This window comes from Accipiter gentilis, chromosome 10, assembly GCF_929443795.1.
Source record: "Accipiter gentilis chromosome 10, bAccGen1.1, whole genome shotgun sequence".
NCBI lineage: Eukaryota > Metazoa > Chordata > Aves > Accipitriformes > Accipitridae > Astur > Astur gentilis.
Window position 1 is genome coordinate 35,309,592 of NC_064889.1, and position 25,459 is coordinate 35,335,050.

General features: G+C 39.4%; 1 protein-coding gene across 2 annotated transcripts; it reads left to right on the forward strand.

Annotated features, from left to right (window-relative positions):
• TOM1L1 (target of myb1 like 1 membrane trafficking protein) lies at positions 1-25,178 on the forward strand. Of its 2 annotated transcripts, none has more exons than XM_049811792.1 (15): positions 1-104; positions 318-402; positions 2,704-2,782; positions 8,861-9,010; positions 9,440-9,559; positions 11,143-11,253; positions 11,930-12,046; positions 16,138-16,271; positions 18,452-18,512; positions 19,963-20,080; positions 20,963-21,059; positions 21,581-21,641; positions 22,523-22,604; positions 22,900-22,972; positions 23,928-25,178. In XM_049811792.1, the coding sequence occupies exons 1-15, from the start codon at positions 47-49 to the stop codon at positions 23,989-23,991; spliced, it is 1,410 nt and encodes a 469-aa protein (XP_049667749.1). In that variant the 5' UTR covers positions 1-46; the 3' UTR covers positions 23,992-25,178. The 2 variants fall into 2 exon arrangements, with proteins under 2 accessions (XP_049667749.1, XP_049667750.1); XM_049811793.1 differs by having other exon boundaries at positions 11,146-11,253.
• Positions 25,179-25,459: the final 281 nt, after the last annotated feature.

Below are 25,459 nucleotides of genomic sequence, written 5' to 3' on the forward strand. Positions count from 1 at the left end.
GGGGCTGCCGCCCCTCAGAGGCCGTGAGACGCTGCCGGCAGCGGCCATGGCTTTCGCGAAGGCTCCGAAGGACCCTTTCGGTACCGCCGTGGGCAGCCTGGTCGGTGAGTAACGGGGGGGGGCGCCGCGTCCCGCCCTACCCACAGCCCGCCTGAGGGGAGCCGGGCGCGCGCCGTTTCCCGCCTCGCCGCCCGGGGCCGTGAGGGGTGCGGAGGGACGGTGCTTTCCCGTTCTATCCGCCCGGGCCGGCCCGGCGCGGCTTTGGCGGTGCTCGGGGTCCGCGGCCGGCTGTACGGGGTCTGCTTTTGGCCTTTCAGACCGGGCGACGTTTGGAGCGCTGCAGGCGGAGGAGTGGGGACAGTTTATGCACATCTGCGACGTGATCAACGCGACGGAGGAGGGGTGAGCGGGGGCAGGGGGCTGTGGGACCGGGGATGGGGGGGGGGGGGTATGCCGGTGTCAGAGGGGCCGGCAGTGCCGTGACCTGCGCCCTTCTCCGGTGGGAAATGACAAGAGCCGGTTTTTCGTCTCGGAGGTAGCACCGGCGTTGCTCGAGGGCAGGTCAAAATCGAAAAGGCGGTGTGCGTAAAGTTACCCCAAACGAAACAGCAGCAGGGAGCGGGGCTTTTTGGTTCCTAGGGAAGAGTTTTGCCTGTCTCGGTGCTTTGTGGTCAGCCATCAGGACTTGGAGGGATTAGACTTGTAGGCTGTTCCCCATAGACAAGCGCTAGCAAAAGGTGGTAACCTAGGTTTCTCACCCAGGTCTCACGTCTTTCGTGTAACCTGTACCGCTTGTCAGGGTAAATGGGTACCCCAGTGCTCTGCAAAACCCAGCCTGGAAAAAGACCTTGAGTGTTTGGTTGCCTACGACGCTATTTAAAACTCTGTGCTTTTAACTTAAGCCAAGTTCCCCACTATGCAGTTTCTCAGCCAGCCTACATGACAGCAGGAGTGAAGCGACGGCTGGGTTTCTGTGCAGTGAGATCCATCCTACAAAGGCATGTATCCAGGGCTCCCAGGACAGAGGTGGCCTCTTGCACTGAACAGCCACGTCCTGGTTTGCTCAGCCACTTGCTGCCTTGTGCTTCCTTGTTCCCACCTGTAAAAGGGGGGAGAAGGAAATTTGTTCTCATGTAAGATCTGCTTTGGCATTGTACTGCAAGAACTCACTGCTAGCCGTGGCATATTTTAACACTGGAGAGCTTTCTCCAGGAGAATGAGGTATGCCTTAGTTTTTGCACAAGTATCTTTTTTTTATATTACCTTTTCTTTCCTTTCATTTTTTTTCGGATCCCACACTCTCACCCATGGCTCTTAGAGCTTGGAAGGTCAGTAATAACTCCCTTCTGGTCATTGCCATAAGCAACAGCACGCTTTGACCCTCAGCGTTAGTTTTTACATGAAGCTTCTATACAACAGAGCTTTTTTTTAAGAAACTGTTTCCTCTTGTGCACAGCTTATGCTTACAGAGGAACTCCTTATAACTTCCTCCTAGGCAACTACTACTAGTCACAGCCTGTAACAGGATACTAGGAACAGCAGAACTGCTGTATCTAATTAAGCAAATGGTTATTTTAATGCAATATCCAGCTCCTGACAAGAGCATTTCCAGATGCTTCAGTGAGAGAAGCAAGAAGCAGGAGTAGAATAGTAGTAGTACAGCTTTCTGCAAGGGAAAGTTTTGTTCTCTCTTGTGCTCCCGGCCATCACTTGATGCTCTACTAGTATGACTGGGTATGATACAAAATTGAGAAAAATAGAGAAATCTCTTTTTCTGATGAAGCACAACAACATTTCAAATTGAAAAACGCAGTAATGGTAAATACTCATTTAATTTCATTGGCTTTGAAATATTTTCAACAAAGATTTTATTTTTTTTTCTTATTGAAACATTGTATTTGTGCCTATTGCTCCATCTTAGATTCTGGAGAGATCCTAAAGAGGCTTTAGGACATCTTGTTTTTGTTGATCATGAGCATTGATCTGGCCCTAATAATTGTGCACTACAGATAGCCCATATTAATCAGGCAAAACTGTTTCCCACATGTGATATGCTTGATACCATCTTCCACCCTTTTCCTCCTACATAGATAGTTAAAAGATATAGGGTGTATATATAGAAATCAAAATGACTGGGCTAGAAATGCCACTATCTTTGGGGTGGAATGGGTTGTCCATCCGTACATGGTGATTACTCAGATGAGTTTAAAAGCATCCTGCAATTATAAGATTGGAAGTTAGCCAAGACACCCCTACTCCTGACAGCACTCCCAGAATAATATTTTTTAATTGCATCATATGTGAAAAATAGGTACCAGTCAACTCTTGATGCAGCTGGCAATAGTTATTCCCTTTCAAAGCAATAAAAGCTAGATAAGTAAATCTGTTGTACAACAATGAAATAATATCATTTTGGAGGAGGCTTTGCAGAGGAGAATAACTTTATTTCTCTGCACAAGTCTCTGGAGTAACACACAGCCTGCAATAACAAACCTGATTCACTGCTTTGTTACTCTAGCTCAATGCCAAAGTGATTTTGCTGAAATCAATGGGGCAATTGCTCTAGTTTTATGTGGGTGTAAATACAGGGGTGAATTTGGTCCTGTATGTCAGGCCAGCATTTTTGGCTCTTGGATGAAGTTACGAACTAGAAAAACAGTCTAACTTTACTGGAAACTTTCTCTACTTAATTTCTTGTCACAGGCCTAAAGATGCAGTTAAAGCACTAAAGAAGAAGCTTTCAAAAAACTGCAACCATAAGGAGATCAGGCTTACCCTGTCCGTAAGTACAGCTATATTTATATTAATTAGACACTGAGAAGGAAAACATTTTAAACGATAAGGTGGCATGCAAATTATCACTGACACAACTCTCCAGAATGTTTTCTTTGTTGTTTGTGTGTTACATTACTACCCCAGTGCAGATCAGATGGTCTACTGGCGTTCCATGGAGTCCTGGATGATGCAAATTCTTAAATTTGTTGTTGCATTTTTGTTTTTTTTAAACTTGTACTATGTAAAAGTAGTATAGTTCTTATTTACTCCAGTGACTGTCCCTCTGTCAGTGCCCTACCTGTTTGTGAAAGATAAGGAGGTTACTATATTACACAAAAGTGACATTTGACCATTCTGTTACTTGCCTTGTGATGCTGATCTTAGTTAAACTGAGCATGGTATGCAACATGGTAGAACATTCTATTACTTGCCTTGTGGTGCTGATCTTAGTTAAACTGAGCATGGTATGCAACATGGTGGAACATGCAATACCTGTTTTGTAAAGGTAAGTGTTATCGTGTATAAATGAGAAACTTGAATGAAAGTGTAACAATGGTAAGTTAAGCAAGGGAGCAAGACTCAGGCTAAGCCACGTAAGATTCAGATGTTATGACTGAAGTTCAGAGTGGCTGGGAATATACTCAACTGAGGTAACCTGGCCTCCAGGATCTGACAGTGTTTCTGAACTATCCCAGTTTGGGGAAGCGTTGTGATTTCAGTCAATTTAAGGTTTACTGGATTATGTTAACATAGTTCTGTGCTTTCCACTAGACTGATAATGTAGGCAGCAGCAGGAAGTTCCTAATGCTGTCATAAGTCCAGAGTTCCCAACTTGAATTACTCTTGACTGACAATAGTGCAACTGTGAGAAGTATCATTTGTATTTTAAGTTGTTGGGGATTTGTGTCTTTCGTTGTTTGTCTAGAAGTATTTTCTTCACTATTTCCTTTTTTGAGGTTGTAGAGGCCTGTCTGCCTTACACTAAATACTATTACTCATGGGTTTGGTATTTGTTGTGCAAAATCATTATCTATATCAATATGTGCTGAGAAGTGATGAAGGAAGATAGGTGATCGATAGTGTCTAATTGTAGGACACTTAGCAATTGCCCAAGTGTCTCCTAACAAGTTAAGAGGTACAGGTAAACGTGTTAAACATACCAATGTATATCTTCAGCTCCTTCCATTTCCGCACTTCTTTCCTGGCTTCCTCCTCCACTGTCTCGTGAGTCACCTTTCTGTGTGTTCTGTGTGTTTGCATAACAGAAACACTTGGTTTCCGCTGTAATTGCAATCCCTGTATCAGATCTGCTTTCTTTCTCCTACAGTCTTTGTGCACGTAGGTCCTTTGCTGAATATCTGACACAGTCAGCTGGAGTTATGATAATCCAGTGCTTACATTTAGGAGCCTTTCTTTGGATGTTTACTCTGCAGATACACCCAAGGTGACATTATAGCTTAGCACTTAAGAACATAAAAGTGGGAGAAGCATCTTGTTTCAGGTGTATCCAAGGAAGAACTTTATTACGTTGACCTGGAAGCTCATTGTATTTGCTCACAGATGGAGTGTGTACTAGGTTTCAGCTGTGCTTGTGGTTCAGCGCTTTCTCACAGTCTCTTTACTATTCCAGGCCCCTTTCTCCATGTCTGTTCTCACCCACTCACGTGTACACATGTTACTGTGCCTGCCAGGCAATCACATCCTTTTGGCCCAGCTTCTGTTTTCTGACTGTATGTTTCTTCTCCCCGAGTTCCTTTATTTTTTTTTTTATTTGTTTTAAAAAAAAGAGGTGCCAGCCTTTCCTCTAACTCCCCCTCTTCCTGCTTTTGTTCTTATGTAAGGTCTTCTATCCTTTGCCTCTCCCTCTGCCCCGGCTCCTTTCCTTTTTTTCTGGTTTTCTACCAGTACTGCCATCAGTTTGGCATGTGTAAAACCTTTCCTTTGATCTCATTGCTGACCACATATGACTCTTAACTCCTTTGTTCCCAAAATAGTCTTTCTATGTGCTATATCTTCTGGTTTTATGTTCTTGATTGCCTTAATGAAATTGTTCCTATTTCCCATTTTGAAATGCTTAGATTGGAACAGCAAATCATTGCAAATGGAAAAACAGAAATAATGTTCAATTCCTAAAACACAAGCCCGCCCTACTTCCTGTGCAACTCTTATCTCTGAAAAATTGTTTTTCTCCCAAATTGCTACAAAAATAAGGGCTCTTTTTTTGATGAACCGTAAATTATTGCCTGTATTTCCTACAGTAAATGTGGCCCTCCAGCTTTTGACACCCTACATCAAATTGTCTCTCCTACCTACGTTAGATACAACTAAGAAGGCACCAGATCTACAAATAGCTTTTCTTTTGAAATGCACTTTGATCCACTTTTATTTACTCAACCTTGAAATTCTGGAATTTAATCTTTCTAATGAAAATGCTTAAGGAGCTTATTCCCAGAGATTACACACAGGGCGAAATGTGAAAGTCTTCATCTGAAGTAACATGACTGCACGTGTTAGCCCTGATTCTGTCACTGAGACGTGTTAAATCTCAACAGTGTCTTCTTCCTTCTGGCTCATAGATGCTTATTTATTTACTCGGAGGAAGAAAGGTGAGTGCCAGCTATATAATGTGGTGGCTATGGCTTGGCTTCATGCACTCTGATCTATTGAAGTTACATGGTGCTTGTGAAGTCACGTGGATCGAGGTGTATGTGTCAGGCCATGAAGTTGCTTCATGCACAGTCTTTGATAAAGCCAAGAGATCAGGCTTGGCAGTGGTGATTTTGCAATCAGAGTGGAGAGGATTAGAACTTTTAGGCAGGAATCCAACAAAGTGTGTATGTGTTATTTGACTTCTTATTAGTAACAGACTTCAGCTACGTAAACTGTTTACGTAGTGAATGCTGAGACGCTTGTTCAGTTGTCTCTGTAGATCTCCCTTGGTTTTGTAAAGCGTTTACTGCAGTGCCCCAGTTCTGGTGCCTATAAGGTCTTAGGAACTGAACAGCACATAGGGAAGTAGTTTATGGAATGTGTCCCTCTGTACCTGGGTCCACACATACACTCTTACATGCAAAGCAGTGGGCAGAAATTTCAGATGGAATTATTGTTTCATTTCTGCATTGTTGGAAAATATTTTAAAAGAAGTCATTGGTTAGAATTAAATTTTGGAGGTGGTTTTTTTTTTTGCCTTAGGCTTTTTTCTCGTTTTCCTTTTAATACTCTGTAAGTTTTCAGATGTAAGAAAATTTTAGCATGGCAAATGTGGCCTTCAGATTTTCCTTTGTTAAATTAACATTTCACAAAGCAGAGGATCTACATAACCAAAAACATGAGAGAGCCTTCCAGTTCCTTAATCAAAAAAGTCTTAGTCAATTTTATTACACTTTGTTATATATGGGCAAAAAGGAGAAGAAAAGGACATTAAGTGGGAGCAAAAGACTTCCATATTTCCATGGGGGTTTTAAATATATATATGTAATTTGAAAGATTCAAGAGTTCTGAAAAACTAGTATTTTTGAAATGCAGAATCTTGGTAAAGTCTACATAGCCACTACACTGTATTTGATGAATGCTGCTTGTACAGGTTTCTTTTAAATGCTGGCACTTGGAAACAGTGTCTTGCTGTTCAAAAACTCTACTGGGTGGACATCAGTATATGTTTAGTAGAGTGCAGTCCTGTAGATGGATTAATGACTTGTTCCCTCTGAGTCAGAAATATGAATAAGCAAACTGTTCATCTGTGTTTTCGTGCATTCACCTTAGGTCTGAGAAGTATCCATCACAAACTACATCCATTCATTACAGCATTATGGACCATACCTGGCTGCTTTAGGAGCACATAGCCTTACTGAATTCTGAGTGAGGTCTCTATTGATAAGGAATGTAGTTGACTTTCTGTTATACCCACTAACTTCTCTCCTTTTTTGTTTCTGCCTTACAGTTTGTCATCACCTCTGGTCAGATGCCTTTTATCATTTTAGATTTGTATTGCTGTCATGTGAACCAGAGGGCTTTGGCTGTGCAAGTCGCCCCCATTTTCACTCAGTGTAGATCTCTTCTCAGCTGGATGTTTGGTATCAGCTAGCCTGGAACATAGCAGGGCTGTCAATTCCAACAGTTCTCGGGTCCTGCCTGTCATTTAGAGGAAGTTTAATGGTTTGGTTGAAGTTAATTTGCCAGTTCTGTTATTAAAAAATGTTTCTGTTGAGATTCCATTGTGCTATGTGGAGCAGTGGTTGACCTGGCCACCTTGGATCTATTAATTCCAATGGAACTGCTTGGGAAGGTGGAGTCCTATTTACAACGATAAATAACCATATTGAAATTCTAATGAAAGGTGTTATTAGCATGAAGGTGGCTTGTTCATGAACAGTCCAGTTAAAAATAATTGAGTCAAATTCTTCTTTTTCTTACACCAGTTTAGTTTCGCTCTAAGTGAGTGGGCTGGATTGGCATAACTGAGTAGAGGATCTAGCCCATTAGTTGAGCACTTTCATTCAGAGGGTAAATACTCAGTCCCTTAAGTAGGGAATTAGTAATAGGGAGTTGCATACCAAATTTCCCATGCACTGGGTTGAAAATGTTTTACACAGACCATCTTTGAAGTACTGCACAGGCAAATGACTTGGCTTATTAGCATATGTTTCATGTACTCTTTCAAATGAAAAATAATGATCCAAGCCAAGATTTTTTTTGTAATTATCTCTCAGTTTTTTGCACAGCAGTCTGCCAGCATCTCTTTGTTCTGCCCTGTTTTCATTTCAGCAATGTATTTTCTTCTGGTCTTAAACCTGTTCTCCCATAAGTTCCTGATCACACTGGGAGAAAAATCCCCAAGTCCTCAGGCTAAAAAATGAGTTACTAAAATGATTTCAACTTAGTCAAATATAGTCTGCTCTGAATAGGAAACTGTATTTAACCTACTTCTATCAAGATTACAATAGTGTCCCTTAAAATCTGTGTATCCTTTTGAGAATATAGCTTATCTGTGGCATGATTCGGGGGAAGTTTTGTCTCAAAACCCATGAAATTTTGCAAAATTTTGTTAATTTCTACCCTTTGCTTTCACCTTTCCATCTTCCCTCTTACATTGGGAGGGAAAGTAAAGATATGGTTGAAGAGCAAAAAGCAGAAGAATGACCACTTTTCATTACATGGGGCATTATATTGCTCTGGTTGATCTCCAGATTTGAGCCAGGCAAGATGCGTTCTGTTCCTGATTCTGCCCCTGCTCTTACTGACCCCAGTTTCCTATCAAGACTTGTATTGGCCTGATTTCAGGTGACTGGGATGTAGTGACAGCTTTTGATATCTCTTCCGTAACATGGGAATTGTAGTCAGCCACCTTGACCTGTACAACAGAGAAATACTATGTCATTATCACATACTGCTATATTTGATAGGGCAGACATGTTGCTTGCAGGGATCCTACTCTAAGCATTCCAAGCAGAGTTCTGGAAGTAGACTTCTTTCATGAAGATGAATCTGACAATTGGAACAATTCAGCTGTTCTGTTTCAAATCAGGGTGACCTTTAAAACGTGTGGAGAAATTGTACTCCAAGTTCTTGAATTTGTTCTTTTCTTTTTTTTCATTAGTCTCTCACTTACAGGGCAGATTAGAAGAGAGGCATTTAGTAAGCTTATTGTCTTCTCCTGTAGAGCTCTTCAGAATCTGTCAGACCAGGGTACCTATGTGGCAGGCAATGAATTAATTCTATTACTGAATCTGTACAAGTAATTTTTTAAGCTATGGACAGATTTCATGCTGTTAAGGTACTCTGTGTTCAGTAACTGCTATGACATGGAAACAAGTGTGACCATACTTCTCTTAAAACTAGTATAACTCTGGCTAACACATCTTATTTTGTATTGTATGTGTATAACAGTGCACACAGTGAGCTACTGTTTCCCTGTAGTAACCTCATCAGGCATTCTAGTGAGATAGCTGGCAATGACCTGTTCATATCCATTCGTACTCTTCCCCATAACACCTTGGAAAAAATTAAACAAAAGGAAACAAAAGCAGTCAAGTTGGGTGGGTTTTTTTCCTAGTATCTGTGTAACAGAAGCTTTTTGTGTGTACAGCTGCTTGACATGTGTATAGAGAACTGTGGCCCAAGATTCCAGTCTTTAGTTGTGAAGAAAGATTTCTGTAAAGACAAGCTGGTGAAACTACTGAATCCAAGATACAATCTGCCAATTGACATGCAGGAGAAAATCTTGACCTTTATCATGGTAAGCCTAGAGTAAACAGTAAGTATTTGTGTGTCTGCTATATGGTAAACTTTTAATGATGCAGGCCATTTCTGTGATGTAACATACTCATGGGAACCTCTTCCTGAAGCAGACTTTATTCTTGCTGCTCCCCCTTCATGCAGGGGTAGCACAGACTGGAAGACAAAGGGAGAGAACTGGAAAACTGTCAACCTCCACCTTTTATATTCCCTTCCCAGATTGTGTACGTGCTCCCTCTGTGGCTGCACTTAGCAAGCAGGATGAGAGGTAACTTCAGAGCTTTTGTGGTTCCTGCTGCTTTGAATTGAGTTAGCTGGAGTGGATAGAGGGAATGACCCGCCTTTAGTACCACATGTTTTAGAAGTGCTTGTCTGATCCACTTACTGTCCATTTCTGTGACTGTTATTGTTCCTGTTACTTCAAAACTAGACGTGGGCCCGAGGTTTCCAAGGAATGGTGGATGTGAGCGAAGTAAAAGAAGTTTATCTAGAATTGCTGAAGAAAGGAGTGGAGTTTCCGTCTTACGACACCGGCAGAGGGGGACCTAAGGTGGGGATACACAAGGGTACTTCACTAAGCATTGTAAATCAGAAACAGAATGTGTTAACTGTATGAGCTCTGTAGACAAAGAAGGTGTGTTTGGGGTTTGTTTTTATTTGTGGTTTTTTTTTTTTTTTTTTTAATTTAAATGCTCCAGGGCAGAATATGACCAACCCACTTAAGCATGTGAGCAGGAATCGGTTTCAAGTATAACAGCTAAGATGACAACAAAGAAACCTGGCCTATATAATAGTTGTGGATATGTTTTCCAAAAGGAAGCCTCTCTCTCTTGAGACTTTCAAAGTGTGTAAAGGATTCAGGCATACTGTTTAACTCAAAAATGAGAGCTGAGTGCTACAAACTTGTCAACTTCTGAAAGCCTCAACTAAAATGAGCAAGTTTTTTAAGAAAACACATACTGTTCAGAATATGAGCATTATCTATCTTTAAAATTAAACCAGGAGAGGTAGAAATCTAGAAGAAAAGATTATTGTCTATATATCTCTCCAGCTGTTTGCACAGCCTGTACACAATAAATGTTATTTAAACTTATGTCGTGGGTAGCATTGTGTAGCATCTAGGACATTAAATATAAGTAAGGCTTGAGCGCTGGACATCAGCTGAAAGTACAGGACATGTGTTAAAGCCATTCTTTCCAGAATTCTTTTTCTATTGGAATAGTTTTCACAAGAGTTTTGAGAAGTGTGAAAGCCATCCACCACTGAGTGGAACCTTGGAATTACAGAATTAGATGTCTATAATCAGTGCAGACAGGACTGATTCACATTTATCCTGAGTTTGATTTGATTATTGAATAGTGGAGTGCACAAAAGCTTATGTATTTAAAGGTTGTTGGAACAAGCTGTGTGGAGAATGCTCTCAATAGACAATAATTTTTTTCCTCACCAAGTACAGTAGAGATGATTCTGTCTGCCATGTGTATCTGCCAGTTAAAATCAGAGGCAAACCTGTTGATCTCAACAACAGCAGATCTGAACACAATTTTTACCTTGGTCTCTAGGAATTGAGGCACTTTAAGTGTGTAGTCTTGTGCAGGTTGGGTTTTGGATTTGTTTTGGTTTTTTTTATAGCAGTTGGTTCAAATTCAATGCAAACAAAGCTTTCTGCAGACGAAGTGTTCCAGCTTTTCGATCCAGAAAGCCTTTGTAGTTCATCTACAGAGACTCAGACTTAACGCCCCAACCTTTCCACTGCTTCCAGGTGTGATGACATTCTAAACTATCCTTCATTGCAGAATTGCAGTGGCACTTTGGGAAGGGCTCTTGGCTGTTAGATGGCTTAAGAGCTCAAGGAGCTAGCCTGTTCTCAGCCATACCCACTTTATCCTGTAATGAAATTTACTTGCAAACCCATTTAAAAGATATCTGAATTCCAAGCCTCCTTTAATTACAAAAAATCCATTAGATTTATTCTTGTAAATAGACCTTGCTCAACGAATTCCCTGGGAGCATTGATTATGAGAAAGCTAATGCCCAGTTGTCTAGTCTGACAAATATGTTGTGCAGCTCTCTCATCTGGATGTCTGCTTCAATTCTTTTCTTAAACTCAAGCTCTGCTCTTTTGTCTTTCAGCAGACTTCATCTCAGCCTTCTGCAAAGTCATCACCGTCTTCTGCTAATCCTGCAAAACGTTCTTTACTGCCTCTTCCCACAGGCCCAACATTATTGTTGACTCCTGAACAGGTACAATACTACAGGTTTAGAGGAGGGCAGGCTCACTTGAAACGTACCATTAATGTGTGATTTCAATAACCAGACCACTGGGAGGGACCATCATTTCAAGTGGCACAGCTCTATATCCATGGTTTTAGGTTTATTCTCTTGAAGATGTTTTATATGGTGGTATACCAAGGCAAAATAGGCAGAAGTGGGTTCAATAAATGCAAGGCTGTATCTCAACCAGAAAGTGGAATCATTTACTCAAGCATGAGAATCTTGAATGATGTCTAATGATGTTGTTATACAAATTGATAAAAGTTACTTCAAAGATAAGTGCGAAAGCCAAACTTACTTTTGCATAAGGCTTGTGTGAAGAGATGATCCTAAAAAGCAGGAAGGAAAGGACAGTTCACTTCAGTTCCTGCTTGGCCTGTAGGTAACTAAAAAGAGTAACAGTAACATTAGTGAGAGGGATTAACTGCAAGGCAAATGAGTAGTACTATCAGATTTGGATCTTAGTTTGACTGCACATATAAAAGCTGAGCTAATTCCATTCATTTTCATGGCATGTTACTGGAATAAAATAATGCTAATTAGGCCCATATTATACCTAATGGGGAAGAAAGTATGTATTAGAGGCAAGAATTACTCTGCTCACTCTGTTCACTTACACAATATTCTGTCCTGTTGAACTCAACAGATTGGGAAACTGTACAGTGAACTGGATATGGCAAAAATGAATGTGAGAGTCATGTCATCAATATTAAAAGAAAATGTTCCAGGCTCTGAAAATCCAGATGATATGAATCTTTTACAGGTATGTGATAATTCATTGGTAGGGTATGTTGGTTTGCTTTGATCAAAGTTGATTTTAAAATGTGTTGTATCCTTTCTTTTAACATCTGGATTCAGATGGCCAGATGGAATCCAACAACAGGTTTCTACCTCTGGTTTTGCTCAGCTTTCTTGTCTCCTTCACCTTCCCCTGATGTCTAGATAGTCAGGAAAGGACAATACAGCTTGCAATGCAAATTTAAGCTCTAGGGAATTCCAAGGGCAAAGGAATTTCATAATGGAGCGTTCTCTGTTAAGCATGTTCTGTCAAACAGCCCTGAGAACATTCCATTTGAACGCAGTTGCCTTGTGGGAAAATAGATGATGACACAGCCTTTCTCTTGTATCCGTCCTGGAGTTTTCAGTGCTCTCTTTATTATTACCAGTACCTTAAAGGCAGACTGAAGGCCAGTGAAGAATATGAAGCGTTGGTTTTATGTGCGTGACCTCAAAGATTGGGAGTTTGCTGTGCTATAGATGAATCCATGTGCTCTTAAAGTGTAGCCTGAGGGAAGCGTATTGCAATAGTCCAGTTTACATTTGACAGTGAACATGCAGATGTTCTTCCTTCTGTGATGTCATTTCTTCTACTTGCTTGTGGTGTTTTTTTTATTTTAGAAATTAAAAATGCAGTATTACTTTAGTATTTCACTAGTGACCTATGTCAATGGACATTTTTCTGTTTCGTATTGTCTGCAAGAATTTAAAAAGCTTTTATCACATCCTTCTGCTTTTAAACTTACCTCTGAACTTCTATGATGAGGAAGAATTTTTGGTAATTTGTCAGCATTAAATGTGTTGGAGAGCTGATCTAATTTTTGCAAGCCTTCAGTGTGCTTCTCTTGCCCAGTGGAGAGTTTCTCCTTTGCAATGAACTCTTACTGGGTGCTGTTGGTTTGCCTTCAAGGTCATGCTGTTCAGCTGTGTCCATTTATGGATTGGTTCACAACTGGAAGTGAGATATGGAGAGATAGCAGCAATTTGCCACTGTCTCTCATGTTTAATGACAGGCAGCGCTGCTGGTCTAGGGGAACCAGATAGGAGACAGATACAATCTGTCGGTGGTTTTTGCTCCCCTGGAAATTCCTCACATCTCCCACACTGTCTCTTTTGCAGAGACTTGTGGAGCTACAAGCCCAAGGAGGAAGGGCCTGCAAAGCACGGGTCTGAGCAGAGTAGACCCTAAACACGGGCAAATAGCTGTTGCAATAGGTTCCAGAGGGCTTGCTTTGCCTGCACTAAAGGATTGAGTTTAGGTTGTTCCAGCAATGGACACCACCTAAGCAGCTACTCTCTGGCTGTTCTGTGCACAATAATTGACTTCCATAGTGCTACTGCCACTAGGGAGGTTGCCAAGGTGCAAACTGGCCTTGATGATTTAACCAGCCAGTGAAAGATACCCCAAGTAGGAGAATATGCTCGTTTAATATGCTTGGCCACCTCTGTCCAGTCCACGACAAGGTAAGCATTTCTGGTTGTGAAACAGGAATAGCATGTCTTTCATTTCCTGTCTCCTACTATGGCCCTTCTACATGTGGGTGCACAGATCAGATTGCCCACAGTAAACCAGTGGATTCTTATTGACACTCCCAGTAATAAAATTGTTGGCAAAAGTTTGAGGACAGGGTGTGGAGTTCTCACTTGTGGGAGAGTGACTAAAAACTCATTCCTTCTGTGTTAATTTCACTGTTGCTCTCTCTGTTCTCTTCCCCTGTGCACTGAGTGGTGTATAGCATCAAGCATGGCTAGCCTGCTCCTTTAACAATGTTTAATGTTCCCTTTTGTTTGTGGCTCTACCTGGGTTGCTTGGATTAGGCTTTTGTTGTCAGAGAGCAAAGTTCTTTATTAAAAGAGCTGCTTGTTTAGGCTTTGAGTGATTTGGAGACATTAGTTTCAGTCTTTCTGATTATCTGGGGTCTCTCAGGAAAAACTGTAACAGGGTAAACTTTATCAGTGCAACATATTTTCAGTTCTGTAGCTTCATTAGTGGCTAGGCTCCTCCCTTTCTCCACCCTGTTTTGGACAAGCTTTAAGATGGCAGATCTCACTTGAAATGTTGTGCTGATCAGTAACGTTCGCTAAAGAATAGCTGAAACTCAGCATCAGCCAAGAAGAGTAACAACCATACTTGGTGGACATGCAGGAATTTGGGTCCAGATCATCAGTTGGTAAGAATTAGCACAAACTCATTGGAATGACTGATGATTGTTTTACCAGCTGGTAGTCCATCATTGTAAAACTCCAGTTTTCAAAATGTAAGATTGCATACATTATTGTGGGTAGGAGCAAAGCCTAGCAAATCCATGCTTGAAATGAGTGTCTCAATTTCCTTCTCTATTGAATATTGATACTTACAAAGGAGCTAGTCTGCCTGTATAATGGAGTCATAAGAAATACACATTTTTTAAATGCGGATCAGATAGTAAAGTGTGGAGTTGGAGAGGTTTAAATTTAATTACAGACATTAAACTGAATACATTTTTGTGTGTTTTATCCTGGTCTAGTTGTGGTTTAACCCCAGCCAGCAACTAAGTACCATGCAGCCACTCCCTCACTCCCTTCCCACCCAGTTGGATGGGGGAGGAAATCAGAAAAACAGTAAAACTCATGGGCTGAGATAAAGAGAGTTTAATAGGACAGAAAGGAAGAAAATAACAATGATAATAATAAAATTACAATAACAATAAAAGAATTGGAATATACAAAACAAGTGATACACAATGCAATTGCTCACCACTTGCTGACCAATACCCAGTTAGTCCCAGAGCAGCGATCCACCCCCCTCCGTCTGGCCAACTCCCCCCAGTTTATATACTGGGCATGACATCATATGGTATGGAATATCCCTTTGGCCAGTTTGGGTCAGCTGCCCTGGCTGTGTTTCCTCCCAACTTCTTGTGCCTCTCCAGACTTCTTGCTGGCTGGGCATGAGAAGCTGAAAAATCCTTGACTTAGTATAAACACTACTTAACAACAACTGAAAATATCAGTGTGTTATCAACATTATTCTCATACTAAATCCAAAATATAACACTGTACCAGCTACTAGAGAGCAAATTAACTCTATCCCAGCCAAAACCAGGACAGCTGTGAAGATACAGTACTGAAAGATACAGTACCCTGTAATCCTTATGCAGATTTGGCAAAGGGGTGCAAAATTTTTTTTTACATAAATGAAATCATTTATTTACGTGAAGTATATGTATTTTGAGGAAAAACCAGATCACTTCAAAAATAATACCAGAGCAATTTCTGAATAGCAGTGTGCAAATAGAATAATTTCCCTCTCCGTTTTTTGGTTTTTTTTTTTTCCCCTTAAGAGGAGCGAGCCAGCATTTGCAAATGTACTGCGGGGGGTGGGGGGGAAATTTTAGCTGAGTCGAAGTTCCTGTTGCTAAAGAATTTGTTTCTTTGAACATGCAAAATCTGCAGTGGAGAGTAATACAAATAAGCCATCTTTCGTTTCAACTAGCAATAATGCAAAACTCAGTAAACTCTCATAATTCTCCTATCAGCTGATTCTGCTAGGTTTGTGTTACTTTCTCAAAAAGTGCATAGATCAAGCGCATCCAAACTTCCCCACTTAGAGGAATAGTTAGAGCTAGAGAGTTGTGTCACAGAGCATTTCTGTCCTTTAGACTACTATTGTCTTTTCTGCAAGCAGATGTTGAGCAGGATCACATCCATTACATCCATGTGAAGTATCCTGCTGAGTTTAATCAGCTTCAAACAGGATTGAATCAAATTTGTTCTGCATCACCTAGAGATCTTCGTTATTTTGCAGTTTGTAGTTTAGGCTTGAGAGACAGATACATCTTTAGAAATAAAGGTAGGTCAAGAGGTAGGGATTAGATAGGAGTGCTGGCTGTGATGATAGGAGCTGTCAACCTGCCTTGCAGAGATCAAAGACATGAAAATTATGCTATTTGCAATGTTTGGTATGCATGTGGTTTGTGTAAATTAAGGAATGTTACCTGTGAGTCTGCAGCGCTCAAGTGTCTTATTTTTCTCCAGAACTGACAAGTTTGGAGACCACTGTTATGATCTATTTTTTTTTTCCTCTGCATTGGGCAGAAACTGTATAAGACCTGTCGGATGATGCAGGAGAGGATCATGGAATTGTTGGTGACAGTGGAGAATGAAGATGTGATAGTTGAGTTAATACAAGTAAATGAAGATCTGAATAATGTCCTCCTGGGACATGAAAGGTAAGTACAGGGCCTCTCCCTCACATTTGGTATCCTAACTGAATAAGTGCACCTAATGGACATGGATGGTCCCTATGTCTAATGTTGATCCTCCACAAGGAGATAGATTTTATCCTTAAATCCAGAAAAGAAACAAGACTGAAAAAGAGAAAATTATGTATTTGCCTTCTCCTAAACACTTCAGAAACAGTTCATAAAGGTAGTTAGAAAACCATTAGAATGGGGTAAAAGAAGTTAACAGCATAACCAGGAAATCAGATGGAGGCACACAAAAGTAATTTTGGAACTTGACATTCATTTTTGGTAGTGAACAGTGAATTTGTAATCTGCTACAGACCCTTTGGTATTGGTGATGGTCCTTATCTCTTAAGCATATATGCTTCCAGGAAAGAATACTTGTTCTCCTTTCTAAACAGCTTTGACAGCTTTACTGCAGAAATCAGCCATGGAATAGCATTCTGCCTCATTGCATGCTTAAGAGAGTTGTTTGCTTTTCTCAACTGGATTGAAACATGCTGTTCTACTTGTCTTACAGCAGAAAATGTTTCTTTCTTTCACACATGGAAGCACCGCAGTGCTTGCATTGATATCCTGTGTATTTGTCTATTGTGTCATTGGTAGCATGGCAAGATGCTAGCAAAACAAATTAATTTTAAACTCAAAATTCCAGTATTGTCCCCCAAAATATCATGAGTATACTCATGGAGAGTATTCTGGCTTAACAGGAACTAGCCTTCCATGTTAAGTAGTTGATCTCCTCCATGGCTAAGAAATGTTCTAAAAGTCATTATGCATCAAGTGCAATGGTTCGTGATTAAATTTAGCAGATTTAGAGAATTTAGTCATCTTTTCTTTTTAATCCTCTTCTGAATGCTGCACTGAAAATATCACTAATTCTTCTAAGCATCATGGCACAAACTTTGGGCCTAATCTTGACAACATTTAGTTTTCATTTATCCTTAAATCTTATGTCTACAGCAGTGTTGCCATATTTTACAGTAAATGCCTTGAAAGAGTTCTGTGCTCACTTCTTGCTTTAGGAAGTTTTTCATTTTAGTAAAGCAAAAATGGAATTCTGTTCAGCTTCTGTAAATCCACTGAAGTCGGATGTGGGCTTACATTTTTGTTATGACTGATGAATACTGACGAGGCCAAGAACCTTTTGAACTATGAATAGTAGCTTGCGGGTATAATTCAACAAATTCCTTATGAAAGACTCACCTGATGATTGAAGGAGCAATTAACTGGCCATTGTAAAACTGGACAGAAAACTACTGCATTTTAGTACTATAATGTTATGGCTTATATGTAATGAGTCTTCCTGGGTGTAGATGCATTGCACTTTAGAGTTGATAAGTATTAAAATGTATTTGGTTAATGTTTGTTGCATAAGACTTGTTCTTTGGAACTCCCTCTGAACAATGAGATGTGTAAAGGACAAACTCATTTTAAATAGCTGCATCTCTTTCATACTGTATGTATTGTTTGAAGACAAGTCATGCTGCATTCTCTGTTTCTGATTATTAATGTAGAGTCCAAATTAAATCAGGAGCAATCACCATTGTGCAATAAACGGGCCTCATGTATGTAGCAATGACTCCCTCTAGTGTCTCTAGCAACTTTTTGGTTCTTCCTGAATTTCAGATAAATATTTTATGTTCTGCAGTTGGAAAGGCTTTTTCTTCTGTTTCTCCCTGCATATATACTATCTTTGTGGGCCTCACCAGCATGGTAACCCTGAACAGCAAATGCAGTTGTATAGACAGTCTCATGTCAATACCACTTAGGGCTCTTATTTCTGAAACAGATTGACCTTATGGATGCTGAATATCGCTTGACTGTGTCTCCTCTGGACCCAGTGTAGGACTGTTATGATTCCTAGTATATAAATATTTATGCAGGTGGATTTTTTGGTTTCCTTTTTTTAAAAAAAAAATAATAATATTTCAAATGCCTGAAGTAATGAGAGGGCTGTGTGCCAGAACAGGTGTGTGGTTTGTCCTCAGATGCTGTGAGGGAATGTGGGGACCTCTGAGGACAGAAGGCTTCCTGGGACTCAGTTGGAAGAGTGTTCTGGTCAGGGGGAGCCGGATTTGGCATAGTGCATGTTCATAGTTACCTCTCTGGCATGAACGTCACAGAAATGTAAGAATGAACGTTTAACTCTGCAATTTCAACAGGTTCTCTCGAAACAGAGTTCGTTTTTTGGAGAATCAGAGAATACAACGTGAACGCACAGAGGTGAGTAATTATAGATGAACTGGTGAACTGCAGCACTGTAAACATTCCTTTTTCTGTTCATTGTGGAAGAATACACTTTTGATATAAGCAGATTTTATTATTCTCTAGTTGAGAGGTACAGGAGACAACAGGCTGATACTACTCCTACTGATTTTTCCAAAGTCTTACGTGCAGAATTTCATGCAAATTCACATAATTAAAGTAGCAAATAGTGTCAAATCTAAGATGGACGCTTGGTGAGGAGAAATGAGAGCGATATCTATTCAAATGCTGGTTTATTATCTCTACAACTAAGCACTATTATCTGCCATATACAAAATGAGGAACCATAATGTTCCTTTTCACTTGTTCTCTTTTGAGCATTTATAGACTGAAATACTATTACACTATCGGAATTCACTACTAGTGGTGTTGTTTTCTGAGTCAAAGCTTTTTCTGAATTGTGAATAATGGCTTGTGGCAAATTTTTAATGACTACCCTTTATTGATTGATAATTATGGTTGTTAATTATATTGCCCAAAGTAGTTTTGCATGTTTCACCTCCTGCTAAGCCATAATTGTGTAGTCACCTAGCCCTCAATATGAAAATGACTGCATTGTGAATGCTGAAATACAGCTGACAATTATTAAAAAAGGGTACAAGATGATCTTGTTTTCCTTGAAAAGTCACTATTAATACATTCTGATTATGTAGGTGGATGTTTTTCCTTGATGGATGCGCTGTTGGATTAGTTAATAGTCCAAATGGTGCAGTCTGTGCATTTTTATATTATTCAGGAGTCTCCAAGTTTAAAATGCATAATCTTTTTTAAAAAATATTTATTTATTTTTTATCTGGTGTGACCAAATCTGTATAATTCAAGACGTGGTTTCATTAAAATCTTCGGTTGGCTACATTTTTAATTCTAACATGTTCACAGGCAAAACAAATGGAAGCCTTTTCCATGTCCTAGGAAAAATTGTTGTGATTTTGAACTTCTATCCAAAACAGGACTGAAAAAATCAATCTCCTAAGTATGTATCAAATCTCAATAACACAAATAAGTAGTATCAAAATAATTGTGCAGGATCAATCAGACCATTGATATTAAACCTGTATGTAAACAAGATCACGGCTGCTTTTTAGAATTGAGTCTGTTCTGTTTCCTACTTCAGAATTGTCTTCCTTAATTTTTTGAAATAGCAGCCTTGCTGAAACTGATCTTTTCTGGAAAGCATTTTTTGTTTCATTAGCTATGTTTCACACACACAGAAAAAAATCCTGGTCTTCTCTCGTACTTGTCAGTTTTTAATATTATGATTTTAAAATTTTATATTCTGTGAAAATAGCTATTTGTTTGAAACTATACAAGTTCCTTTAAAAGACAAACAAACAAACAACACCACCCCCACAAAAAAAACAAAACACAAAAAAAACCCAAACAACTTTATTCCTTTTCAAATGTTAAGCTATACAGGAAACAGCCATCTGCTCCCTCGAGTGATCTACTTGACCTCTCTGTAGATTCTCCATCTCCTGTGTCAACAGTGGTGCAAACTGACTCTGCAGTGTCTCCTTCAGGCCTTAGTAAGTGATGAATGCACGTTTCCCTTGCAGTCTGATTTCCTAAAGCAAACCAACAAGAGCTTGGTGGAGGAATCAAGAAGTTCCTTCTAAGAAAGAAAACAAAGATACTCCTTAACTTTAAGGATGTTCCTTAAATCTCCTTAAAAGGAGAATTGATGTGTGTATGTAGGAAAAAAAAAAGTAAGATAGTATAAGGTTCCCTGTAATTTGTTTACAGTAGAAGCAATAATTTTCTTCTCCCATTAACATAAATTTGAACAGTAGAACATGCTCTGTTTTCTACTACAATGAAGACTGTAAAACAGTCTGGTAGTTGCTTGTTCTGTAGGCTTGGAAGAAAGAAACACAGATGCGCTTTTCTCATACCCTCTTGATGTCCTAGTTTTTTTCAGGAGGCACTTGGTGTTAGAAACAGTTCACTTTGAGAAAGGTACTCATCTCCTCTAACTTCAGACTTCTTTCATAGTCAGAGGAGTGAGTAAAGCTCCTGACTTTGGTACCCAGAATTACTGTTTGCAGAAGCTCCTCCTTTATCCGCTCTAGGGGAGGCCATATACTGAAGTTAAAGATGTGAATGTGCCCCCAGGAATAAATGCCTGTAATTCCATTTTAATCTCTTAGAAATAGCGAAAGGAGTTTTAAGTGGTATCTACCATGTATAGCACTACTGATGTTCTGACATTTGAAGGAGATAAATACATTGCATCTAAAACCTTTTCAGAGTTATTAAAATCTTGTCTTTCATGTGATAAACAGCAACTCGTTTCAGACTCTTTATATGTCTTCCAAACAAAATTTTACCCTTTCAATGTTCATAGTAGAAGTAACTAACATTTGCTTAATAATGTTTAAATGATTATTAATTATCACTTTGAATTTCAGATTGCATATCTGCGCACCCTGAAGATAAAAACAGGCATCATCCATCAATTTATCCGCAGCTAGATTTAGCAACTACAACAAAAGCTCAGCAATTCCCGTGAGTAATCTCTTATCAAAAAATTGTAACAGATAAAAGATCTTCAGAGGTATTAGTACTCTGTAATTCATCTAATGATTTTATAGAAAGCTGTGAGAACACAGATTTACTACTTTTACACATTAGTCCAGTAAAACGAGTGAAAACTACCTGTGTGCTAGACATTGCTTAACATGTTTAAAAATACACTACTCCTTGCAGCACTGTTTAGACATAGACATAAATTTATCTCAACAGTTAAAACATACTTGAAATATATATGACTTTCTGCTTGAGTGTTGCCAGTGCTCTGGTGAAAGGGAGAAACAGATGAATTGTATGGGTTAATAAGAGTTTAAGATAGGAGAGGTGTCCTTGTAGTTCCCTACCTTTTATGTGAGAATGGGACACTGGCCCACCTGCCCATGCTGCTTGCAGTTGTGACATAAGGTAAAGACAGACCAGCAAAAAAATAATGTAAGAATCAGAATATACAGTTTTTATAGTTTCTCAGTTACTTTCAATGTATTACTCTCTCCTAGATTTGCAGCTGAAGCACAAAACAATAGTGTAAGCAACCCAGCTGGACATTCATATAGTAATGTGAGTAATACTCATGTTCAGAATTATTATTCTGTACTAGCAACTGTCAAATTGAGAACTCTTTGGATTTATTCCGACTGCTGTCCAATTGGGATACAAAGATCTGTTCAGTGGCCCTTCTCCATACATCAGGGAACGCTCCATATTTGGTGACCAGGCCAACTTTCCTCTTTTGATACCACAGGTGCTAATATGAAAGTATATTTTCTGGGGTCCAGCACAGTCTCAGGGGAGTTTGCAGAAAGCAGTTGCTCTATTATTTGTATTTAATCTGTTGCTGTGTGAAGCAAGCTGAGGTCTCCTCCTGCTGCCATTATGTTACTCTGGTGTATTTCCTATTTCAAACAAGATATTAAAAAAAACCCCACAACCCAACCCCCAAAACTGCCCTACCCCCAAACAACCCACCAAAAACCCCAAACACTTAAAAACCAAGTACAGTGTAGGACAAATGGCATCTGCTGCAGGCAAAACACCCATGACAGAAGGAATGCAAATAATATGAAGGGGCTTTGAGGTGATGTTATGAATTTGAATGCTTTTCTGTGGTAGGCAGTATGAAATGAGAAGCAGCCCCCAAATGCACGTGCATATTCCCTATTTTAAACTGCAAGTAAATGCAGATACCTATATTGTGAATACTGCAGTCTTTGAGTCTCTGTAGTGTAACAAATTACTCAGAATTATACAAATGTGGTAGAGGTAACACTAGAAGATGTTTTGAACTTTGTGTGGAGAATGGAGATTAGATTGATAACTGTTGACCTGAGAACTTACCTGCTATAGTCTGAGTCTAAAGATAAGACAGCAGTTATATCAGTTAATTCAAACCAGTTCTCATAGAACAATCGTTCATGCACTGTTTTGCTTGATCTCCTTAGTTGGCGACCCTTTTAAGCCCAGTGCCTCTGAATCCAGTAAATCTGCAAACTTCTACATCATTAAATGGACCGTCACCAGCAGGTAATAAATACTGCAGACCACCTAACTTTCATGGAGATGTATTTTTCTTGTTAGAACTTAAGGGCTTTACATAATGGCTGTTAAAGACTAGAGGCAGCAACAAACATTCCCAAAAATCTTATACTGCTCATGGCTTCTCTTAGACATGTCTGTCCATTTTAGCATTTAAAGCAACTAGATGCATAGGAGATAATCTGCTCCTTTCAGGAAGATACAAAAAAGTAACATGCAGTAAGCATGCTTTTCATTTACATTTAAATCTGGCTTTATCTGCCTGCCTGTCTTTATTCTCCAGCTGCATCAAAGAACAAGTCACAATCACCTCATTACTACGAGATAATGGAATTTGATCCCTTGGCTCCCACTGAGTAAGTAACTTTTAAAATAGATAATATATGGTTTAGGTGTCAAAGGCAAGAAGGCTTCTGAGTTGGCTTTTTCTTCTGAGTGACAAAACGGATCACACTATTTAGACTTGAGCAAGCTGACAAACTGGATCGCTAAATTAAATGAGAGTGGCTGCATTTTGTACATTTTCTTCCAGTATTTCTGGCATAACCAATTAAGGAATAAACTCCTATAGTGTGTTGATTGAACGACATCTGTAAAAATGGTGGAGTAATGCTGCATCAAAAACGATCTACTAAAATCTTATCCAGCAATATGAAAAGGTGATAAGGGTCCTGGTAGAGGAAGATCATTGACACTTCAACAAGGTAGTTCTGGAACAAGGTAACCAAAGTCATTCCTGTTCAGAGCAATCGTAATTTTTACGAATGTTGTTCTACTGCATATCAAGAAAATCCTCAATTTAAATATAAGCTACAAAAGGGAATGGATGCTGGGGCTCTTTAGAGGGCCAAATAGTCAGATAGAAAGTAATATGAAACTAAACAGATGGCAGAACTCTCCTTTCTACCAGTAATTGCAAAAAAATTTGAACCGTCTACACAAAACTTACTTCTGAGGAACCATCAAATTCTGAGGTAGAAAAATCTCAACAAAACTTTTTTTTTTTTTAACTAGCGCAGAAATTGCATGCCACGTGATTACACTTGCCATTTGTGTTTTGCAGTCCTGTTCCCAAACTTACTTCATCAAAAGTGACAATGTCCAGAGGTACCTCATTAAATGCATAATCACAGATGCACCACAGGATTGGCTTTTTGTTTCCATGGAACCCTGGGCATCCTGCAATTGATGCTACTCCATTAGGCAAACTATAAACTCTTGGCAGTTCATGCTTGGGCAGGATTTCATGGGTATATTTTGTCAAAATGAAACAACTGTGATGTAGGATTTGCCCTGTTTCTCCTCTTTCAGAGCTATTTATGAAGAAATTGATGTTGTGCTGAAGACAGAAGTTAAAAAGAATACAGAGTGCTGAAGGTGGAGGTGAAGTCTTCTGCTGAACACACGTTATTCTCTGATGCTGGTCCTGTGCTGTGCTTGTATTTTGACACAACAAGCAATAAGTATTGGAATACTAAGCTGTGTGGAAGTTGAAGCATTACTTGGATCTACACCTTGATAATTTGTCCTAAATGTTCAACTGTGTACTCTTCAAGGTGACTTGCATGATTATTTTTAAAGTATTTTAGGGGCCTTTAAAATATGATTTTCAAATTCACCTGCATATGAAGTAACACTTGACACCTGACACAGGTAAACAAAAAGGACTTTTGCAACTATAGAAGAAAGGTTTTAAGTTAACTGTTCCTTTGTACTGCTTTACCCCTTTATGCAGCAAACAAAACTGAATGTTATGTTTACAGAAACTGCAGAATCCAGTTTCTATTTTGGCCTCATTGCTGTCTGTGTTAATCTCCCTGGGAATTTATTAAGGGGGTTTTGGTATGTAGGACTTTTCTAAAATTGGGCCTCTTGACAGATGCCTGAAGACATGCAGTGTTACTTTCCTACATTCATATTATGAATACAGATTTCGTTTTCTTTCTAAAAGCCTGCAATATAATTGGATTTTTGTCTTGGTAAGAAACGGAGCTGGGCCATGAGGTGCTGTCATCCATGATTAACAGAACAGAAAAAAAGCCTGCTTGTTCCTATGTTGTTGTTGCTTTTCTTTACTGAGTAAATATTGGAGGGGGATCAATCATTTCTTTCAATGTTCCTGCCCTGCAGAGATTGTTGTTCTGGTGAAGGATAAAATAATCATCTACAATGCAGATGAGCAATAGTTATCCATTTATTTTAATCAAGTTGTTTAACCCTGTTAATAACAGTTTTATCTTTTAATAATTAAAGTGCCTTATCTATTTTAATGCTGAATGTAAAATGTGCACTTTAACAGGTATAGTTCTCTGAATTTATAATTGATATAAAATTTGAGAACTTAGTTCCTATGTTCATAGCTGATAAGCTAATTTTCTGTGAAATACTGCATTTTAAATGTTCATTATGTTAACTGTTTAAGTTCTCAGCCAGTTTTGCAATTTTTGTAGCATAAAATTCCAAATAAAAGCAAATGCTTACTGAGAAGTTAACCCTCATCACTTCTGAGTTTTTACCAGGTAACGTGTGTATTCCATGAAATACCAAATGTAGATAGCATTGGAAGTATTTTAGTGTGAATCCCGGGTGTTTCATTGCAGTTAGCAATTTTGCAGTTTGCTGTGTGACCATTAGAACACCTTACTTCTATCAAAACAACAACCTTGAAGAAGTTTGGGGGCTTTTGTAAGCACAGGTGAAAACATAAGCTGCTTTCTTCTTATTTTTCTTGCGTTATTTGCAATGGTCTGGACAGCAGCCTGAGAATACTGCTGAAAATAGGATTTGAGGTAGATTGATCCCCCCCCCCCCCCGCCCCCGCTTACAGCTTAATTGTATTGGTA